At 41.6% G+C, this 23,980-nt stretch overlaps 1 protein-coding gene across 1 annotated transcript in view; it reads right to left on the bottom strand.

The window, feature by feature from the left end:
* Positions 1-23,980, bottom strand: part of TECRL (trans-2,3-enoyl-CoA reductase-like) — a gene marked incomplete at its 5' end in the record, with an annotated part of 46,994 nt that overhangs the window by 18,870 nt on the left and 4,144 nt on the right. The window contains 2 exon segments of the mRNA XM_009069974.1: positions 6,157-6,260; positions 8,079-8,123. Of these exon segments, the coding sequence (XP_009068222.1) occupies positions 6,157-6,260; positions 8,079-8,123 (149 nt within the window).

Genomic DNA, 23,980 nt, shown 5'->3' on the forward strand with positions numbered 1-23,980 from the left:
TCCAGAAACTGAAATACAGAGAAATTCAGTGACTTGTCAAGGGTATCAGACAAGGTGGACGAAGAATGACAAAGGGGCACCTGGTCCTCTTAAACACTAGTTTTGTCTCTGGTTCACTCTCCCAAACACTGGCTCACTCTCCTCTTTGTGCTCTCCTTAGACTCTCTATAAGGTTGGGCAAAATTCTCCATACAAAATGATCTTGCCGGGCTTACAGATTCTAGAGGGACTAAAACTGCTCAAATTTGCATAGATTGACAAAATTCAATCTCCTTAGTTACTCTGAATACAAATAGGAATGGGTCTACACTTATCAGCACCACACAACAAATAGCTCTGTGTTCCTTAAGTAGCAGGAAGTATTTCAGCATAAAGCTGTGCATAACTGAAAGATATTTATGCTTACTGATTTCCCTCTACCTTCTTTTTGCACTCAAAGCAGTAAAAATTCAAGGGCATTCCTATAAACACTTAGGCATAGATTCTTCGGTCTTTACTGTGCTCAACCACAACTAAAGCATTCACCCTTTAGAATTAATTTTTCTAGTAGCTCCCTAACTCCCTTTGGTGCCTGAAAAATTGACACACTGGCATGGTTCATTGTGAACTAGTGGCATTTGTTGCTGAGACCAAGAGAAATTATTGCAACACTGCATTATTAGAAGCAGCACCTGAGGAATTCAAAACAGCCAGCTGGGCAGTTTCAGAGGTCTCTTCTTCCCTTATTGGTTGACTTCATGATGCCACTCAGCAGTAACAAAGAGCCAAAAGTATATGTGGCCCAAGGAAAGGCACTAACAATATGTGGCAAGAAATCAGGCAAATGCAAGCTGTTCTCTTCTGATAACCCTGGAGGTTGAAAAATATTAGACTTAACTAAATGAAAAATAAAACCAATCTTGTGTGTGCTTTTTGCCTTTGTGCAAGGCCACAGTGTTTTGAAAGTTCATAGCTTCTGGTTGAGATCAGCTCCAGACATGGCCAGCTCTGTCAAGGTGTGTGTTCAAGCAGAAATCTCTGCTAAGTACAAACTGCTAGCTGTAAAACAGAGTTGCTTTGCATTGCAAATAACTGTAGCTGGAAAAGGTGGTATCGAGGAAATAGTGACTTCTTTTTTCCCTGGAGATCATCTTCTATGAGCAAATTATCTATTGTTCCAAGAGGTTCAGCCAAGAGAAAACATCTGGGGATTTTTCTCTCTTTGGGCCTTTGTTATAGCAGTTCTTAAAGCACCCACAGATTTACACAGAATCACATGTTCTGTTCACTGCTGCAAGGTTTTTCAGGTATCCATGATTCCTTGAAAGTGTTATTCAATTTGTAGGGTCTTATTCCCACAACTAACAGTGTTTGAATTTGCCACAAAATATGCAAACTGATATATGTATACTGAGAACTATATTCAGTGACATTCTCTGATACAACCTACAGATCCTCATCCCTCTCTCTTACCTGGATCTCAAATTCCTTTCTAAGCTATGATCATATGAGTTTTCTTACAATTATCATCTTTACACTGGCTCACTAGTTTGCTGGGACTCCCAGTCCTCACACTCCTTCAGATTCCTCAGATCCTCCCCTTTTTCTTCCATTCCATGTGTCTGTAGTTCTACATCACATTGAGAGTTTATAAACCTTTACTGAAGTCTCTTCTTCTGCTCCCGAATTAGGGAAGATGTCTTAAGTTGTTCTCCATGGGAAGCCCAAAGCTGAACTCAATATAGAGAAGATAGTGAAAATGAGTCTGCAGCAGATTGACTGCCTCTTTTCCAAACCCATCAATAATCAAATTGCTTTTCTATCACACTCATCCCACAGGCTTCATGGGGTTGTTCTGAATTTACAGGACTGAGTGAGGTCTACCAGCCAGCTCCTTCCCTATTCACCACCCACACACCCCCACAGGCCAGAAAATCCTCTGTACACAGGAATTGTGCAAGTAAGAGGAAAGAACCACACTGACTGAAACACTGCCTTCCCCTTGAGAGAACAGACACACCTCATTATTGCACTTCCCCACTGTGTATACCTGCTATACATAACCATGCAGCTTCAAACAGGGAGCTCGTGTCATCTTATTCATTTTCCACAATGTCTAACGTGATGATAAATTTGCTTGCAAGCCAGGAAGCAACAGATCATTTACTGAAAAATGTGGATTTTCAGACTTCTGAGATTTCTTGGGTTTAAAGTATTAGTCTCTACATTTCTAAATTGAGCAGAACCCTTTTTTTTTTCATTGGGAAATTTGAAATGGAGCAGCTCTGCTGCCAGCCTTATTAATTGAAGGCCTTTAGGAGGAAAAGTATTTAAGCAATCCCTAATTTTAAACAACAGTTAGAAAAGATACTTACTGAAGTACTGTGTTTCAGGGTTAATCTTCTGAAATTCACAGACTTGGTGGTAAAATATATTTTTTACATTTCTATGCTGTTTTCTCAGTTCTATTTGTATCTTTCTGGTATCAGGCTCTGGTAGCAACAGCACAACAAAAGCTGATAGATCAGAGACTGCAATCACTACTCAAAAGAGGAAAGCTTTAACAGAAGTCTGAATTTTGACTACAGCAATAGTATGCATTCTTAGCAGTAAAACCATGCTGGATTGCTTAGGTCCAAAATTGGAGGGAGATTAAAAATAAAACCCATCACTCCAGTGGTGGGAATTTCAAATATCCCTGGGGGTAATATAAAAGATCTGTAAACTCAGCTCCCATTAGCATCTCTGCAACATCAGTCAGCAAACCTCAACTATACCCTCCAGTTAGGGTAAAGGAATTGGTAAATCTAGTCCAGAAGTAAATTATGTGTTTCAGGTAATATTTGTATTTTGGATGTTATATAAAAGAAGGCAGAGTAGAGTGATAGTTCTAACAAAATCCATGATATTAAGAAACAGGTTTGGGTTTGTCCCTGAATTGCATTCTGGATATCAGCCTTGAGGGCCTCCTTTCTTCTAAATGAGCTAGCCAAGGTTGGATATCTACCCATATAATCCCAGGAAGGGATGTCATTCTCAAAAGAGATTGACAAATAATTGTTCCAGTGGAGGAGAACTGCAAATCCCTCACCCCAGTTTGTCCTCTCTCCTCCCTTACAGTAGCCTAGCCTCCAGAACTTGTTGAAAACTGGTCAACCAATTACAGAGCTCTGGTGTAACCTGAGCCCTGGGAAGGTCTAGCTTTTCACTGCACAAAACACAATGAATATTTTGATCACTGTGCAATCATCTTTTAAGGCATAGTAAGAAGCATCCTTCCTACAAAGTGTCAGCCTCTAACAGAGGGACTAAGTAGACAGGAGGAGACAACAAACTCCTGAGCCACAAAGGTGGAGTATGACAAGGACTGTAAATCAGAGACTATACATGCTCCAAAAGGGAAGCTGAGGTTTCTGGATTCAGAAGTATGCTCCTAGACTTACTGAGGCCCAAAGGTTTTGTTTGGAATCAGACAGCAGCATCACCTTTTGTTTTATTACATGCTTGATACTGCGTCCAGGAGGTGGATGTCAGTACAATTTTCCCCTTTCAAAAACCACAAGTCATTGTCTTGGTGTACATCCTCAGCATTGGGGCTCTTAGTGCTCTTGATCCTCAAGTTTGATCTCCAATGAGGTGATAGCACCCCAGAAGATCCACCTCTGTGCTTAGTGTTCCCCTAAACAGATCCATGCCCAATGCATCCACCTCTCAAGCACCAACATGTCTCCATGTGCTCCTGTATGTGTTTTTGGAGTCCAGACCTGAATGTGGCCCTATTTACCTTAACTATTACTTTGCTGACAAGATAAGAATATATTTATTCTGTGCCTTGTTCATTTAAATGTCAATCCTTTAAATCAGAAGCATCCCTCGCTGTGTGCATAAATCTGACAGTGCATCAAGGGGGATGGGAGAATGAGAGCTCCAACCACACTAAAAATGGCAGTAAAACTACACATCATGTGTATGGATACATCCTTAATTGCTATTGTTAGAATAACAATTTTCTGTGAACTTCTTCTCTATTGCTATAGACTAGCTACAATTTAAAAATGTCTTGACTGTTTAAATGACATGGCTGGGAAGAAGATATCTCTCACTGAGAATGGAGACAATTTAGAATATGGAACAAAATGAGATAAGATGAATATTCAGAAACTCATGGAGTCAACTTTTTGCATGCAGATTAAATCATCAAAAAAAGCCACTGCCTGCAGGATCAACTCTTGGTCATAACTACACTATTTATAATGGGATACTAAGCTTTAGCTATGCTACAGTCTTAGGCTACACAAACCACCAGGAAAAGAGAGAAGAAAGAAGGTTCTTGCAGATTACTTAATTGTAGCAAGACAGGAAGCTGCACTACTCACAATTTTGCTTTGCAAGGAAATTCCATGGCTGAGACGTGATGGGATGTATTCATGGGAGAAACAATCAATCTGGCCCCAGTAGGCCGTTAATCAGGATTGGGTAAAGCCTCAGCCTTGGTAAACTTGCAGACCTCTACTGAAACAGGTAGGTCTTGTGGTGTGAAATGCTCTAGCTCCACTGAAGTAAACTGCTTGTCACCACCTAGGGATTTGGGTCCTGTTAGAACTGGGAAGAATAGATACAGGTCATGTTCTTCTTCATAGGGCCTAAAACCTGCCAGAGTTTGTGCTGCTTGGGGCTATCTCCTTCCCTGGAGAGGGAGAAATGCACATGAACTTGAGCAGGTGAGATGGATATGTGACCTTACAGAGCTGATTCAGAGGCTGACTCTTCCCAAAGTCAAGGGCAGTGCTGGCAGTAACATTCACCTTGGGTGTAATTTTCAGTAGATAAGGATTTGTAAAGTATCGTATTCATTCCAAGTGTCTTGTAGTAATGTTTCCTAGCCTGTAGTAACTTATTGGAGAGAGGAACCAGTACTATCACCTACAAGCTGCACAAAGACCTGACACTTACAAGCTCCATTCATATAGATACAGACAAGGAAGGACAGTGGCTTGTCAGTGGGTCTTGTAGTCCCCCAACATGAGCAAGGTGGGATCTGTGGCCTGCCTGAAATAAGAATCTAATAATTTGGCCTACAGCCATGATGCCAACTACCAAAAACTCACTTGTTTAATTAAAGGAATTGCAAGCAATAGATGGTTTGCTTTTTATTGCTATGAATAGTCTTAGCATGTCTTATATGACTTTCCAAACCGTAGTTCTGTCTTACTCATTCTTCTCACTGCAGAAACTGGGAATCTGATTGTCTAATATACATATGTGGCCTGTGTGTTACTCCAGCTAGTGCAATACGTGCAACTACAGCAAATGTTATGTCAGTCTAGTAGTGAGACTACTTTCAACTCCACCACAAATGCCTGCTAGAGGGCATTGGAAAGGTCTCTTCTTCCCCTATTCCTTTGCTGTTCTTTCAAAACCTTCTACTGTCTTTGGGCTGTGAAGGAATTGGGCTGTGAAAGAATTGATCTCTCACTTCTTCCTTGCGCAGAGGAGCCTATGTTTTGAATTCCCCACAACCCCATTTGGATGGAATGTGTTGCCTCTCTCCCACCATCCTCACCTTCTAACAGCTGCTTACAGGAAAATAGCTAAAGTCAAACTGAGACCGGGTCTACCTACAGCATACTAAAGGTATTTTTGCTCAGGGCAAATGCTTTAGTTTTACAAAGAGATTCAAAAGTTGGTACTCCTGAGCCTGGCTGGGTGTCTTCTGCCTGGAATCCTTGGCCTCTCTCTCAGAATGGTTCTTGATGTGAACAAAGAGTAAGATATTTCCATCCAATAATTTTCCTCCATTAGTAACAGGATTACTAGAAATCCATTTTTAATTTTTAATATCCTTCCACTTTCAAAGCTGAGGAGTCTTGCAGCAAATTAATGTATTTGACTACAGGTTGTTCACAGGCTTAGAAACCCTAGATGAGCTAAAACTGTTTTTTAAAATTGATTTTTTTTCCTCAGGCAGTATTGTTATGTCCACCTTCTAATACTTAATTGGATGTCAGAGTTAGCATATTGATAACTCAGCTCACTATCTATTTAATTCTGTTTGGACTGCTGTAATTACACCATTTTACATAGGGAGAAACAGGCAGAGGAAGTTGGAGTAATTTGATGCTAAAACACATTGTACATTAAGATCTATCATGTTGATTGCTAAAAGGACATACTTACTGTGGTCCAGCTGACCTGCTGACCCAGGTCTGTAAAATACAGTGTAATGATGGAGGAAACAGCAAGACTTTGAATGTTAATTGAATCCTTCAAAAAGGTCCCATCTGTAATGAGTAAAATGGAAGAGGAGATGGCATGAACAACAGGCATCCCCTCAGAATCTCAGCATTAGCACATAGGTTGCCCTGCTAATGGTCCAGGTTATCAGCCCAGCTTGTATTCTGATTTATTTTGGTAACTTGGTACTTATTCTCCAGGTTAGCAACTTAGATCATTTCTATGAGACTTATTCTTTATCCCATTTTAACAGAAGCATTAGGCTGACATGATACTGGGCAGCAATGCACAGTAATTGTATGATACTATCTTTGTTAATCTAGCCCATTAAAGACACGCCATGCAATCACACAGACAACTCCACAGAGCACTTTTTGTTCTGTCTCGCAAGACTAATGGTGAAGTCAATGTTATGCAGCTTCTCCCTCAGTGACATATTTTGCTGAAGCATTTACATTCTCAGGCTATTTTATGATAGGTGGCACCTCATGATAAATGCAACTTCTTGGGCAAAGGCCCACAGTCCAAGATTTCTTTGTAAGTTGTCTGACCTAGGCAGACCAGGTATATCTGAGCATTAAATTGCTTTTGCAGTATTGTGATGCATCCGCTTCCAGTCCTGATGAACCTGGAATGTACAGGCAGAGAGATCACATGACAATATCTGGTAGTCTTTATTTTTTTAAAGGCAGTGAGATGGATATTCAGAAATTCCAACAGCCACTGGCATGGGATGTTGCCATGGCTGCAACACCCTTTTGCCCTTTTCCACTTCATATAGTGTGTCTCCCTTTCAGTACATGTTTGCTGACTCTTTACATCAGTGAGGGTGCTAAATTCCACCAGGTGCTGAGCCCTCATTTTCCACGGCTTTGTAATGCTATGTGTCCACAGAGCAAATACCACACAACCCGTGGCAGCTTTATCTCCCACTGCCATGTCTGCCAAGAATTTGTGTACTAGGACAAAAAAAGGACGACTTGGGGGTGATGGTTGATGAAAAACTCAATATGAGCCAGCAGTGTATGCTCGTAGCCCAGAAATCCAACAGAATCCTGGCCTGCATCAAAAGGAGTGTGGCCAGCAGGTTGAAGGAGGGGATCCTCCCCCTCTGCTCTGCTCTTGTGAGACCCAACTTGGAGTACTGAATACAGTTCTGGTGTCCCCAGATAGAAGTTTTGGAGCAAGTCCAGAGGAGGGCCACGAAGTTGATAAGAGAACTGAAGCACCTCCCCTACAAAGTCATGCTGAGAGAGTTGGGGCTATTCAGCCTGGAGAAGAGAAGAATGCATGCAGACCTCATAGCAACCTTTCTAGTATCTGAAGGAGGCCTACAGGGAAGCTGGAGAGAGACTTTATTAGGAACTGTAGTGATAGGACGAAGGGTACTGAGTACAAATTGAAAGACAGGAATTTTAAGTTAGATGTTAGGAAGAAATTCTTTACTGTGAGTATGGTGAGATACCGAACAGGTTGCACAGGGAGGCTATGGATGCCCCAACCCTGGTAGTGTTCAAAGCCAGGCTGGATAAGGCCTTGAGCAAACTGGTCTAGTGGGAGGTGCCCTGCCCATGAAAGTGGGGGTCAGGACTAGATGATATTTAAGTCCCCTACAAACCCCTATAATTCTATGATTCTATTATTCTATGCTCGTATACTGCATTCTGAAACATTTCTACACAGTAGCTATGAAAACCATTAGATTCCTTTATTAATGAGAAAACTAATAACTTAGTAATTAATATTAGTTAATTAAAGTGTGCTAACTGTTCACCCAATGACATGTACAGAGAGAGCATGCTGTTACGAGGAGAACCTGCCAGAGGATACATTAGGTGGCCATATTCAACCAAATGAATACTTACTCGGTTCTAGTTGCAGGCCAACACGGGAAGGGTACCAGTGGGGACCTGTTCCAATCACAAAGCATGGCTGTTAATTTCATGATGAAGGATCTAAATTTCTGTTAGTTTGTTGGGGTTTTCCACTGATAGCTACAAAAGTGAGATGGAAAAGAAAAACACCTCTCTTTCGGTTTTAGCTATACAAGGAGAATACAAGAGACCTAGGAGGAGCACATAATACACGTTAGAGCATAAATCCCTTCTCCTCACTTGTCTATTGGAAAGGCCAATCTCAATCCTGAATGCTGTATCAACACATGAAAAATGGGCCTGTGCATGCACCACTGGGAAGTGTAAAGAGGCCACTGTTTATTACTATATTTGCCAAAACTCAGTACTAAAATGTGTCAGTCTTATCCCTCCTTCTAAAATGATGCTTGTGCTACAGGCTGGTCCAAAGGGTTTGGTGTTTCCCATTTAAGAATATAAAACCCAACTAAGGATGTACAGCATTTATTCTTAATCATGGAAATAGACAAACGAAAAGTAGAGGCACCTGCGTAGCTAATACTGGGTTATGTATGGCTTCTTTGATACCCTCAACTTAAGGATGTTTCCTAGAAGTAGATTTTTAGATGCTCTAATTTAAAGTTCATTCCAAAATGCACAAATGCTGTTGTCAGTTGTTGTTTGACGCACTTTGATGATTTTGGACAGAGACCTGTCAGTTTGGTCAAATCGGTACAGGTCTCTAGTTGCATGTGTTTCTTTTGCTGTCAGAGTAAATTGGTAACTGGCTGTTAAAATTGTTAATTTGGCCAGCTCTTTGTAGAGCCTGTATGCAGAAGACTGTGCCTCTACAGCTATGCTGCTGAATGGACAATATAAGCTCTCCTCTGTATCACAAACACATATAACTTTGCTTAACCCATACACATTCTTCAGTTTGCTGTTGAAGGTTTTTAGAGCTGACTTGGCACATTTTGGGGCTAACCTGAAGCAGCCCAGGGAGACCTTACAGAGTCCATGGTGTTGATTGGTATTTGGGAGCAGCAAAGACTATCAGAGGAAAGCAAAGGAACTGCTGTTTCTACCACATTTGTCTTTATTTCCTTTGACACACCTGAGGACTGTTGATAGCCTGAAGGAAATTTGCTTTGTCTTTTCAATTCAAAGACTGTGAAATTGGTCAAATATAGCCATGGTTTTCTTTAGACCTATCTTAGAATTCTTAGTCCTGTATTTAAGATAAAAATATTCCTGTACCTTTGACAAATGGCAAAAAAATCTTCACAATGACTGTGATCAAACACAGGAACATTTGCCCCAAGAAGCTGTGGGATCTATTTCTCTGGAGATAGTCAGTCCTCAACTGGGGATGACTTTGAGCAGTCTTACAGGACTTGAAAACTGGCCCTGCTCTGAGCAGGAGCCCAGACCAGATGAGCTCTGGAGGTTGTTTCTACCTTAACTTATTTCAGGATGATCAGACGAGCTTGTTCACCCCACCAGCTGCCAGCTGGAAGGGAAAGGGAGCTATACACAGTGTGCACTGTGCAGTGACACCTGACACCCTCATTTCTAAAGCACTTGGTCTGATTTTTGTAGGCAAGAATAGGCATTAGCTGAACCCATGAACCAGGGCTAATAGCAGGAGGTGAGACATCCATCAAGTTAGTTGCAAACATTTTTTTCAAGGTACCACAACAATCCATGGCTATTAAAGATAACAAACAGAAGATGGAGAAGGAGCAGCTGTCTGACTTGTCAAGGAAGATATGATTTGCTCCAGAACAGCAGATATCGATAGTTATTTGGGAGGCTGAAATGCAATGTATTTGTGTTAAATTGGAATCTTCCCCCTAGCTTCCTCCCTTCATATTACGATATGTTTCAATAAAAGTCAATTTACCTGATCCTGTGGCAATGCACTTTTAGGTATGACTCATAATCTTCACAAGGGCAAACAGGTTGTGCATTTAAACACATCATCCCACATTTCCAGTCCTTTAGCCTCATTTTGTTTGAACCATTATCTTCAAACATACTCAAAGCTTTAGATAGATGGAAGTGTGCCTTTGCCACTGCTTGTCTGCAGTGACCTTGTTATCACACAGTGTGTCTCTCATTTCCAGACCATGCTTGGGGTGCTGTGTGTGTTTTGCTGGAGGGACCTGGAATTAGCTATTCCTTCCCAGCTCGTGCTATTGGTGGCAGGCCACTAGCTACTGTCGAGTGGAAATGATATGCAAATGGAGAGGGGGACAAAGTCCAAATACATCTCTGTGTTGATTCGAGTCTGAACATCAAAGTTTCCCGTGTTCAGTCTTTACTGGCAGCAGACTTTAGCAAGGCTGTTCCCAAGATTTAGTTGCCTGGGGTCCTTGCTTTCTGGAGAGAAGTGTGACACCACAAAAAGTCTGCTCTCCCAGCTTGATGAGACTCATCTCAGAGACAGGAAGCCTCACAGGTACCGAGGCATCCTGTTCACCACTTGGTAGCAGTCAGCCAAGGGGTCCCTGGCCTCACTTGTTACCATTTACTCACCCTCCTCCTGTGACTGTTTTCCACAGGGATTCTCCAGAGATCTCACTAGGACAGCTTTGGATTTCTGTTTGGCAATTCGGGAAACCATGCCAATCCAGCCTGACTCTGGCAGACACATATTCATCTCATTCCTATTGGAGAAGAGCTCTCTTTTCTTTTAATAGTGAAAGGAAGCCAAACAGAGTAACTAATTATCACTTGTATTAATTCTTGTTACTGCCTGTCAGAATAAGGGGTTGTTGGCTCTCTTGGATATCTAGATCCAATACTGTCTGACAGATTTGCTTCACCTGCCATCAGCAGGAGTTCAGAAGTGCATGTGGAGAGTGCTTGCTGCCAGAGTAAACAAGTACTCACTAAAGACAGTGACACAGCTGTGTGCAGCACTTGAAGGCCTCTCTTCACTCCCACAACTGGCAAAGCTCCCCTTAATTCCAATCTAAAGCTGAAGGGTTTCTCTTTTCCCAGGTTGTTTTGGGTATTTTTTCAGCAGTGTTTAATTCCCAGTTTACTCTTATTAACGTTTTCCTTTGGTGCCTCCTGCAGAGGTAAATGGGGGTCCAGGAGCATGGGTGACTGAAGTTTATCTTGTTACTCCTACTGCATCTAAGATCAGGCATGTATTGCAGTTTACTTTCTGATACTGTGATGGTGCATCAGAGCTCAGCCACATGGTATTTGGCAGGTTATAGTCTCTGCATATTCCTTGTGATAAGCAGACATATAGCAGATATAGACTGTCCAAGAAATAAGAATGGCCATGATGGTTCAAATCGCATTTATATTTAGCCAATATTATAACCTTATAGAATCATAGAATCATCAAGGTTGGAGGAGACCTCTAAGGTCATCAACCTGGCATTCCACTGTAACCCCTAAACTCTAAACCGTATGACTCAGCACCAGGTCCAGCTGCCTCTTAAACACTTCCAGGGATGGTGACTCCGTCACCCCCCTGGGCAACTTATTTCAATGCCTGACCACTCTGACAGTGAAAAATATTTTTCTCATATTTACTCTGAATCTCCCCTGCCTCAGCTTATGGCCATTCCCTCTAGTCCTCTCACTGCAGGCATGGCAGAAGAGACCACCCTCATCTCTCTACAACCCTCTTGCAGGTAGTTGTAGAGAGCAATGAGGTCACCCCTGAGCTGCCTCTTCTCGAGACTAAACAAACTCAACTCCCTCAGCCATTCCTCATACAACATGTGTTCTAGATCTTTTATGAGCCCTTGTTGCCCTTTGCTGGAATCACTCCAGTGCCTCAATGTCCTTTTTAAAGTGAGGAGCCCAAAACTGAACACAGTACTTGAGGTGTACTTGGCCTCACCAATGCCAAGTACACAAAGCCTAGTCCTGCTGGCTACACTATTCCTGATACAGGCCAAGATGCTGTTGGCCTTCTTGGCCACTTGTTCACACTGTTGGCTCATATTGAGCCAGCTGTCAACCAGCACCTCTAAGTCCCTTTCTGCCAAACTACTCTCAAGCCACTCCTCCCCCAGCCTGTAGCTGCATGGGTTTGCCATATCCCAAACTGGGTCACCCATACATGAAATATGTGGTTCCTCCCTATTTCTTATGTCTAGCATTTATGTAAAACAGCTCTGGTTCCTCTCTTTGCAGTGTCTTTGGACAGCTACTGAAACGTCGTCCGGGTTTTCCATTCTCTATTTAATTATTTCTACTCTCCTGACTTATCCTTCTCTTGAAGGATGTTTGTCTCAGTTTTTAATATGATCACCTCCCAATTGCATGCACATAGGTACCTGAAAGATTTAACCATTCCTCAGCTCAAAGGTTATTCAGAAACTTCTTATATCTAAGTGACATCAGCATCATTCTTCTTCACTGAGCGACCTAATCTAGTTGAAAATGTTCCTGCCCATGGCAGGGGGGCTGGGCTAAGTGACCTTCGAACATCCATTTCAAGCTAAACTGTTCTATAGTTCTATGATTTATTCTGTTATGATTCAGACAAAGTTCCTTCTACGTGTACAAGCTTCCATTAGTCTGGAAGTATAAGTAATTAATGACAAGTCTTAAGCCTTTTACCATATTTTATCTTATCTGTCAGGAATTTTTTCCAACTTTGTGGAAAAAAATCCATACATTTATTTTTAAAAGTAGTTTAATTCTAGTACAATTAAGGCGTCATAACTTTACAACACAGGATGATATTTTCCTGGAAAGCGACTTGATGTTTACTTTTAATAATTTGTTATACAAAATGGATCTGAGGAAAAAATATTTAATTTTGTATGAGTTATTTGTTGTACCTGCCCGTACTTAAAACAAAAATTATATTATAAGCACACTGACGGGATATATAAAAACTGACAGCCACTTTTAATTTTCCCATACCCAACTATGAAATTACCTATTAATACTGGATATAAAAAAGAGATGTAGTGCTCTCAAACAACTATACAGACACTAGCAAAAATGACAGCCTCAGTGCCATGCCCAGATGACAATACCACTATGCTAAAATGCACAGAAAACCAAGTTCTACTGGTCTGGTTGCCCTTTTTTTACTGCATGTATACTAGAATCTCAGTAAATGAACCAGCTGACAACCCCAGGAATCAAGGACATTTTTAAAAGCCTTCATGCAGTTTTTAAAGTGTCCAAGGGTACTCTATCCACATGATTCAAATTGACCTTAATGTGTGCTCCACCACTTAAAAATCACAAGATGTTTGAAAATTTACCAACTAAGAAATCTAAGTACTGGGTCATCTAAATTTTTACTAAGTTTCAGAAAGAATCTTCAATTAAAAAAATAGTGCACTGTCTATTCCACAGTAAAGTACACAATTAAATGCATTAAATTGAATGTATTTATGAAGTTACAGGAACCTGTATGAAAGCAAAGGTGTAACATGAGAAAGACCTCTCTTGCTGGGGAATTCAGTGTGTTCCTTAGAATGCAGCCCTACAAAAGCTATTCCACTGGGAAGTGAGGAGTCTAAGAAATACAAAACAGAACGGACAGACACATTTTGGAGGTAATTTGCAGGTTGACTTTCCATGATCAACTAATTTTATTACCAGTTAAATTGTTTGTGTCTCATTGTATTTCACAATCCATGCATCTCTAATAACAAATAGCCTTAATAATTACAAGCCATACCTGCTGTGATATGAATAGGGTTATATGAACAGCAAAACTGCAATAATCAATCATCAACAGCATGTTGTTTATATTTGCAGTACAGGAAATTCCAGGAACCCCTGTGGCACCAATCTCCCTTATATGATCATGAAATGTTACACATGAGTTGAGAAATGTAACAGTACTCACACATATGAACTAAGCATGGCCAAAATGCATTCCATCATCTTAACCAGATGGCAGTTTTGATATATTTGTAGCAAAAAAGAAAAGATTGCTAGGAAAGATTCACATATTTGTATGTGAGGGGATGGTGGGTTTGTGCATAATATATAGAGACAGGCCGATATCTGAAGACTTGCTGAGGCCTTTCCTTGACAAGTAAGTGCTGAACAAATACAGTTGTTCCATGTCCACAACCTTAAACAGTCAGTGGCCATAGTGATGTTTTTCTTGGTTAGAGCAGGTGTGTCTCAGGAATACTTCTGAGAAAACAGGGATAGAGATACCACCATGCTAACAATTGCAGCCTTTACTGGCCTGAAGTTTGTTCAGGCCAGCTTCACTGAGCTGACAGCAGGAAAGCAGGATGCTCAAATTACTTGAAGTTGTTGCTTTCAGCTTTTATTTGGAAGAAAAGGCTGTGAGATTCATTGTGCTAACATTGCATTTGAGTGATTCCTGAGCATGATGGCAGTAAGCAAAGCACATCTAAGAAACCACAGTAAAAATAAGTTTGGCCACAAGACCAAGAGAGAAAGTATCTGAAGCAATTCGTTACTGTACTTGTCTTCACCATAGTAAATGATAGCTGAGTACTGCAATCTGAATGACCAGCCCACTTGAAGAATTGCAGATCTCAGCAGCAAGCCCAGAGCAAGCAGAGGTTCAGAGTCTCTTTACATGGTCCCACTCAAAAGGCCCACTTTGGCTGCAGACCAAAAGATATTTTGCTCCTTTGACCTGCTAAATGCAGCACAATCACCTGAGTATTTCAGGCCTAGTGCAGAGACCAGGTCTAGCCAGGGCCCCACCAGGTACTGCTCAGCTGTACTGGCCTGGCACAGCACTGAATTCCCAGGCTCACAGGCGTCAGGCTACCAATTGTATGCTGCTTCCATCTCCTGCTAAGTCCTTAGGGCACAGGGCTGACCTTGAGAAGGTACTTGCTGAATCCAGGATCATTCAATTAGGCTATGTTTTTCATGCAGAAAGATCTCTGAGAGGGTGTATCAGAATATTTAAATAGCAGGAGAAAGAACTTGAACCAGATCCATGTTTCTATGGGAAGTTAGTGGAAAACACAGATCCAGCGTGTCCTGTTCAGTAATATTTCAGCAGGGTATCAGAATGACAGGGTTTTTTAATGGCTCTGTAGCCAGGGATAAATCCCTTTTCTTTGTCAGCTTTTTTTTTTTTTTTCCTGAGTATTTTCTCTGATTTGTTTCATTTTTAAGCTTTCCAGAGAAGATCTCTGGTCATGTGTTTTACAAAGGCACCTTGAACTCTAGTTGCTATGGGGACACAAAAAAGCACCTTCTTAATGGCATGTGGAATTTGAAAAATGAGCTATTTGAGCATAAGCATCCATTTCTTTCTTCTGGCTTTTGTAATACCTGAATGCATCTAGCTACCACCATACTACTTGCAGAGGGAGAGCAAGCAGTGAGCTGGCTGAACTGCTGTCTCCAGGCATTGGTCTTACCAACCATGCTAAGGACAGGGTCTGGCCTGGAGCCTGGACAGCATGCACTTCCCACAGACTACTAAGCAAGTAAGCCCCAGCCTGATTAAATGCCTGGATAAATGCTTCCAGTTTAGCTGTTCTTTTTTTTGTTTCCCTTGGCTTTAAACACTTCAAATCTGTGACCATCCATTCCTCCTACATAAAGTCACATAGCTTTAACCCTGGCACCTTCACTGAGGTTTTTTTTAATGAAGATTGATTTTTCTTAGTGGTAAACAGAATACTATTAGCCATTTAGGGATCAACTTATGTCACTAGCAGATTAACCTTTCCATTTTATTCCTGAGACACCTTGCAACTGAAAGCAACTGTGGAAATTCAGACAAGCAAAAAGCATCAGAAAATAAAAGCAAGCAAGTATGCACCATTTAGACGCATATTTTATATTTTTGCTGCATTTTTTCCTTTGCACTTCCAAAAAAAAAAAAGAAGAGAAAAGGGAAAAGTCAACCCTGTGTATTTCAATTTTCCATGTAGCCTGCTACAGAAAGCATAATTGATTTTGATCTTTCTGTATGAATTTGCATTTAAATTAATATGCATGGACAAAGGAAGGGAAAGGGAATGAGGCTTACCTTTTATTTCATTGATAACAACCATAGAGCAGAATACAGAGAAACAAGAGAATAGATACATTGACAAGCCTGGAGCTTGCAGGAACTTTCCCCTAATCATCAGTACAATGAGATGAGGAGGTGCTGGACATGTGGCACTACAGCAGGGCACAGCAGCCAGGGCAGGTGGCCAGTGCAGCAGTGTGACGCCCATGGAGCAGCATGACTGCAAGGCTGTCATCCCTCACCTGCCTTCACCTGGTCTGTGCTCCTGCTGTGACACACACACTGCGAGGTGGCAGTGGTCAGATTGGTCAAGGCAACTGGACTCTGTGTAATGTGTTTGGGGAATCTTTTGACCAGGGACCCTCAGGGAGGACTATGTCCTGTCACCCACACACTAAAACAGCACTGAGTTTGCTTCGTAGTCGCAGACAGTTGTGTACTGGCTTTAAAATGCCAACCCCAAATAAAAGAGAGATGAGTAATTTATGCCAATTGAGGATCTGTATTACAGTAGTTATCTTTACCTTTGATTCTCCTGTCTCTACAAGTTGGAAGGTGTAACAAAGATAATGGTTGAGTATCATGGGGATGTGAGAACTTGAGCAGGATTCTCTCCCTAAATATAAACTCTATCAATGGAGTCTTCATACAAAGGGCAACTCAAACCTGGGAAACTGCATGTTAAGAAGCCAAACTAATCATGTGTTTCAGGGGCTGTCTATCTGCTTGTCCATATACTAACACGGGGTTTTTAAAAATGCAGCTTAATGTTTGGTGGTTTATGAAATCAGTTGCTGTCTATCTCAATCCATAATTGCTCAAATATCTTTACTGGCATAGAGTAGCCAACCCAGGCAAGGTTTTCATAGGCAGCATAGCACAACATTTAAACACAGGTATCTGTCCATCCTCATGGTGTCACAAAATACAAACAGTAAGATATAAAGTTCTGTTTTAAAGTGTTTCTTTTAAAATCCTTGTTCATATTCAGCCTGTGCCAGGTTCTGAGAGAACAAACAGTGCTGTGCCTTGCAATGTTACAGATATGCTGTGTTTCAGGACACTGGTAACACAGGTCATTGCTTCCTCACTTCAGAAAGCTCTAGTGTGGATACTGCTGCAATCGGCATGACTGCTAAGTACATTTAGGTAGCAGGTCTCCACAGAGCTGCAAAAGGGACAGAGAGCAAAGAACTGGTTAGGTCACTGTTTCAACTCTGCACTGTTTGCACATTGCTCAAATATTGTACAGTACCAACACATATTACAGAAGGACTGGGGCCCTGCTGCTGTACATTCCAGCATCAGAAAGCACATGGTGATCCAACCATCACAGCTGATACAGCAAAGTTGGCACATAAGTTCATTCCTGCCTCCTCCTCAGGCTCTAGCTATGTTTCTTTGAAAGCATTCCATAGTCAATTAGCTAATTAAATATGCTAATTTAATATAATTTCTTTCAATATTTGACTATCCAGGGGCTAGTGCTCTCTCCAACCACTAATCTAATCAGGATGTGTTCCCTTGCTGACCCCTACAGCAATGTTGGTTTTGTATCTAATGACCACACCAATACCATCAACAATTAACTAAACACATTTAAACTGACAGGATTTCTTCCTTAGTACAAATTAATTTCTTATAAATTCATTGACAAATTCACCACACTGAAAATTAATTCCCACTAAGAACAGGGCTAAATTGTAATTTCTCCAGGACCAACAAGGAAAAGGCAGCAGAGATCTGCCCTGCTCTGGCAGCAGATCAGACACTAGCATGCAAGTGTCTGCGAGGACTTTTCATGTCCTTCCTGGAAGAAGTTTATTTGGGCTAGTTTAATTCCCCCATCCCATCACCTTACTTCATCTTAGCAAAGGCTTCTGTGCATCAGAAGCACTGCTACAAGGCTTGAGAAACTGCTCTTTCCAACTCAGCTCTACGACAGAGTACAAATAATTTTCTCTCTGCATACTGCAGTTCCCCTGGTGTCAAACGAGGCTATAGCACCTTTCCAGTGAATAGAGGCCCTGGACAGGCTGGATCATTGGGCCAAGACTGACAGTATGAGGTTCAAGAAGGCCAGATGCCAGATCTTACACTTCGGCCACAACAACCCCAGGCAGCACTACAGGCTGGGTAAGAATTGCTGGAAAGCAGCCCAATGGACAAGGACCTGGATGTGCTGGTGAACAGCTGGCTGAATGTGAGGCAGCAGTATGCCCAGGTGGCCAATGACATCCTGGCTTATATCAACAATAGTGTGGCCAGTAGGATCAGTGATTGTCCCTCTGTACTCAGTACTGGTGAGGCCACACCTCGAGTACTGTGTCCAGTTCTGGGCCTCTCACTACAAGAAAGATATTGAGGTGCTTGAAGGAGTCTAGAGAAGGTCAATGAAGCTCATGAAGGGTCTAGAGGGAACGTCCTACGAGGAGCAGCTGAGGGAGGTGGGATTGTTTAGCCTGGAGAAAAGGAAACCCAGGTGTGACCTTATCACTCTCTACAACTACCTGAAAGGAGGTTGTAGCAAGGTGGGGGTCAGTCTCTTCTCCCAGGCAGCTGGTGACAGGACAAGATGACATAGTCTCAAGCTGCACCAGGGGAGGCTCAGACTGAACATCAGGAGGAATTTGTTCATGGAATGAATTGTTATACATTGGAATGGACTGCCCAGGATGGGGATAGAGTGACCATCCCTGGACGTGTTCAAGAAACAAATGGACGTGGCACTTAGTGTCATGGTCTACTTGACAAGGTGGTGATCAGTCAAAGGTTGGACTGCTGATCTCAGGGGTGTCTTCCAACCTAAATGATTCTCTGAATCTGGGAGTGCATAGGACCCACCATCCAAAGCTCTCCCAGATGAAAATGAGCCCAGGTAGGCTGTCTGTACATCAACCACAAAGCAGCCATATAGAAAGAAGTGCAACATGCTTAAAGATGATCATCAAACTGCTTTTCCAGTTATACAGTCACAGCCCATAAGGGACTTTATTATAGTGCCATTGCTTGATGAGTATTCATTCTCATACTTGAGGGAAGATGTTTCATCCTGATCTTTACAGCAAACACTTCATGGCCTTTGAAAACCTCTACTGCTTTCCCTCTGTTATAGACATAGCTCATCTAGACTGTGTGTGCACTCCAATGGCATAATATAAAATAATATTGCCTTTCCATTAGTATGTATTTAAACCAGAGCAACACAGGTTGTTCCAGGATAATTCACACAACACTTGTTTCAACGGTGAATAATTCTCCACAGAAAATATATTCAATGTCATTGCTATTTTGAGACAATTTAGAAAGAGGCAGAACTCCACTCTACTACATTATTTTAGTGTGAATCATTTGGTCAACTTCTTGTCTTTGATGCATTGCTTTCATTGACTTGAAACAGTCAAAATACCAAGATTTGTTTGAAAGCTTTCTTATTTTGGTTGTTCTTAGGGTTTTGTTCCCCCCATGCCCCAATAGAAAAATAAATAAATAAAGAGGGTACAAATATGAGAGAGAGCTCATGTGTAAACATATGCAAAACAAATCAATATCACAGGATGGCATCCTTCACATTCAGGTCCAAACAGCCTCTCTTGCTCTTGTCCGGCTCACAATAGCCTAGATTGCAGCTACTCTTGGCCCTGCAGAAGCCAGGAGCTACAGAGGCTCAGCCAGGGAAGCCATGAAGCACAGAAGACCTGGGGGAAGGTCAGAATTCAGAAGCTGAAGCTGGTGCCTCTTATCCAACCTGTATAGCAGACATGATGCCATGGGCCTTGTCATTTTTTTCTCATGTTCTCCTGGGGTTTTTCAAGAAGTAGGTAGGTTCCTTTCATTCTGGCAAGGGAAATTCACTTCCTCTTCTGTTATCCAGTGCCTGTTGCTGTCTTTCACAAGATGTCCTGGGACATCTTCTGCAAACCCATTCCATGCAGCTCCTCAGAAGAGAAGCTGTTGGACCTTTCACTAAAGCCATCTGTCCAACTCAGGTGTTCAAAAGCACAAGGACTCCTATGAAAAACCTGATGTAGATGCAGGGCATGTTTAAAGCCTGAAGTGATCTTGACCCTGACATAATCAACAGACACCTGTCTTATTAATGGACATGAGAATCTTTTCACATCAATGAAGGCTCAATGGGGCTTTTAGTATCTTGAGTTCCTTGAAATGACATTAAGCCCACATGAATCTGGTGGTGAACACCACATGAACACTGAAAGTCAATCTGTTCTTCAGACAAGAAAACATCATACTTGATTAGGTATTATTCATGTAGGAGCTGTTTTAAAACCAAAACTACTCAGGAATCTTCTATTAACAGTTCAGTAGACTTTAATTCCTCATTTTACCTGATACTGGATATTCTCTAGGGCCGGGACTACTTTTACAGGGCCTTCTACTGTAACTTTCTCAGTTGTGCCATAGGCACTAATATAAGACATTGTAAATAATAATAGGCAATTCTGGTAAACAATCTAGCTATGAAATTTCCTTTTCTTAATGAGGCATTTAAATAGCATCTCACATTTGTTCTTCAGTTGTTTACATAAGGTGTCATTTGTGATGCACTGTTAGAGCCCTGTAAATCTCAGCTGGGAACGATATCCCAGAGAGCAGTGAGGGACAGTTCTGCTTCAAGCTACATCTCAATAGATTTGCTGCCTTTTCTTTTATTACATTACTCATGTGAAATAATATCTGTAATCCTGCTAATGAAATGCAATAACATCAGATGCAGTAGCTGCCAAAAAAAAGATAAATAATGTGAATTTCCACAAAAGGTTTTGAGTTGATCTTCACTTTTTCCATTGCTCATTTAAATATTGCCGGTTTTCTGAAGGTCAACTTATTTCTATAAGCAGTTAATGGATAGCCTGGCTCTTGTGTTTCAGACACCTAACTCACTCTGGTTCAATAGATCATTAGACATATATTTAAGTCATTCTTTGTCCCAAATGTTTCTTGTGGGATCACAGCCAAAACAGACAAAAGATCCCAAAGTGGATGAAAGGCAGGTTAATTATTCTTATTTTTCAATATGGGGGGGGAGCGGCAGGGGGGGGGCGGGGGGGGCGGGGTGCAGGGAGAAGAGGAGTGGTGGTGTGATGGTGGTGTGAGGTGTCTAAGTATAAGGGAAATTTTCATTCACTTTGAAGATTAAAATCATGGGGCTAACTCAGTTTGGCTTCTCCTTTCTTTTAACACTATTAGGTCAATCATGCCATTCTCATTTCCTGACTGGTTGTTACAGAAGAAGTGAAAGTATTCTCAGCTTTCACAGGTGAGCTTCAATTATTTTGACAGCTAAGCCATAAATTGAAGTCACACAAATCTGTACCAGCAGACAGACTCCTGCATTTTGTATAGAGAGATTTGCACAGATATGTCACAAATAAACTAAGAGATCATCCTCCTGATGCTTCTTCCTGCACAGATCAGAAATGAAGCCTGCTGGACAGGATGGCCTTGTGGCTGAAGTACCATACTGAGGCAAGAATTTAGGTCTTTGTTCTGACACGCACATGCTGCAGAGGCAGGAAGCAATTTACTCACGGATTAGTCTCTGATTTTGAGCTGGGGAGGAAGATGGTAGCAACTGATTTTAGTTTTGTGGCAGGAGCTGTTTCTTACTTCGTGTTTAGACGTGAGAAGCAAAAAGTAAAGAATTTAAATATACACAAGCTTCACTGTGGCACTAACAAGAAATTCAAGGAGTTTCTAATAAACTGAGTTGTGCTGACAGAAGTAAAAAGATCTTAGAATTGTGTCACTTGAGGGATATTGAAATTCATCGTAAACTAGTGTTCTATTGATATCTGCTGTGTGACTAAGACAAAAGAAAAGTAAATTATAAATCTAAGATTAAATAAATACCATGTTTCCTCCTAATCCGGTCATTTCCATTTACAAAGTCAACACAGATGAATGAGCAATTTACCCCAATGTAATCAATGTACTTCTTAGTGCCCATTTGTAATAACAGACTGTCCCCAGTGATTCCCCTTCATTGTTAATTTCCAATTGAGTTGTTATGAATGCAGAGAGGGGAAAATTTTTTTAAAAAAATAGCTGGATGTGACTGCCAACCCAACAGGCTCTGCAAATCTGTGCTGGGGATGTAATGCTCAGCCTATGAGCACTGCAGTCAGATGCCTGCACAGCAGGATATTGCCTATCCCTTTGAAAACTCATTCTTATATGGATTCTGGGCTAGTGTGAAGTACTTAGGACAAAATCAGGCAGGAAAGAGTTTGAGATTTGATAAAAGCCATTGACTTTGTAGCTGCCTTTCTATCCAGGGAGTGCATCCACCTCAAGGTGACTCACAAGAGGATCAGATTATGGCCCTCGTTCACAAATTTTGGCTTTTTCAAAGCCTGATCTCCTAATATAGGGCAGAAGAAAGAACCCTCTGCAAGGCTCTATGCCCCAGATATAACTTATTTGGGTCTCTTTGGTTTGTGAGACACATGGTTGACTGACAAGCCAGGACTATGAAATCAACTTTGGAGAGCCATAAATAGCATAATTTGGCTTCTCTGAGTCCCCAGCAGATGTATTCATCAGCCACAAGAGTCTCTCCAGGCATCAAAATTGACAGATTTCATTAACTTTCTGCAACCTGAGACTCCAGCTGTAATAGACACACCAAACAGAAAAGTTGTGGATTCAGAGCATGAAAACCTTTAGCAGACTTTTTGGAAAGGAGAAAGAGGACCTCCTCAATTAAGGAATTAATTTTAGTACCTTATATGCATTAAGCTCCACTTACAAGGCTTGCCTTGTGATTTCTAAGTAATGAGAGATTCTCCTCCTTGCTTTTTATCATGTCAGCTTGGCTCCCGCTATTCTGTGTTTTGAAGATCTGCTTCAGGGTTTTGGGTGAACAAGAACCTGTTGGTTTTAAAATGCTGCTCTCCCTACAGCTGTTGAGCACTGCCTGAGCTGAGCACTGCTGACAGGCAACTGGGGTCAGAGGCAAGCTGGAGGCAGTAACAGGTCATTTTGCAAAGGGGAGGAGGGACAATATGCACAGGCCTCCTGTGCAGCTGGAGAAGAATTGTGTGACATGGTACTTCTGCTTATGTTTACCCTCTGAGCTGGTTTCTCCTTGCATTAGGCAATAACATCTTATTCAAGCACTTGGAGTCAGTGGGAGTATTTAAGACACTTGGTGAAATGGTGTGTTGGAAGGGCCTGCACAGGAGCCTCTCATCTTGCTTTTGTGCAGGCAGTCAGATGGGGTGTGCTCTGACCAGGTGGTCTGCAGGGTGATGACATCTGAGGGGCTGCCTGTTCTCCTATGGTTTCTGGGGAACATGCAGAATGAGAGCTGTCGGTAAAACCTGGCAGATGAATCCTAACATGCAACCCTACAGTCTGTAAGGAAGGGCAAAAAGAGAGATTGGTCCCATCATGAAGGAATTGTCTTTTTCCTTCTCTTCTTTCTAGAGGAAAGGAACAGAAAATATTTCTGCGGCTTTCCAGGGAACATAGCTCTTAGGATCACTATGGAAATACCTGTAAGGAGCAGTTGTAAGATTGTATAGCAGGATTCTAAAGTTTCGTATCATCCAGAGATTATGCTGTTTATTCTTGAGTGCCATCTACTGACAATTTCTGTCTTTATGATTTACTTTCATTGATATTGCTTATTTTAAATGCCCTATGTAACATCTGTTAGCTTAGATGGAGGGGCCTGCAAGGTCGGAGCTGAAGGACTAGGAGTTGGTATTTTATTGGGACAGCTGGAAACTTGTAATGTTCCTTATTCCTTGAGTACCTCATTCCCCTCTGCATGCCAGGATACTCTTGACATGATGTTTTCTGTTCTCTCTTCAATTTCCCTTTTTCCTTCCACTCATCACCAGGCTTCCTCCCTTACCTGCCTGCTCCTTCTGCCTAGAGGGAAATTTTTGGACTCCCTAAGTTTATTTTAATGGCCTCAAAA

The sequence above is a fragment of the Acanthisitta chloris genome, unplaced genomic scaffold (genome assembly GCF_000695815.1).
Source record: "Acanthisitta chloris isolate BGI_N310 unplaced genomic scaffold, ASM69581v1 scaffold3142, whole genome shotgun sequence".
In the NCBI taxonomy this organism is placed as follows: Eukaryota; Metazoa; Chordata; class Aves; order Passeriformes; family Acanthisittidae; genus Acanthisitta; species Acanthisitta chloris.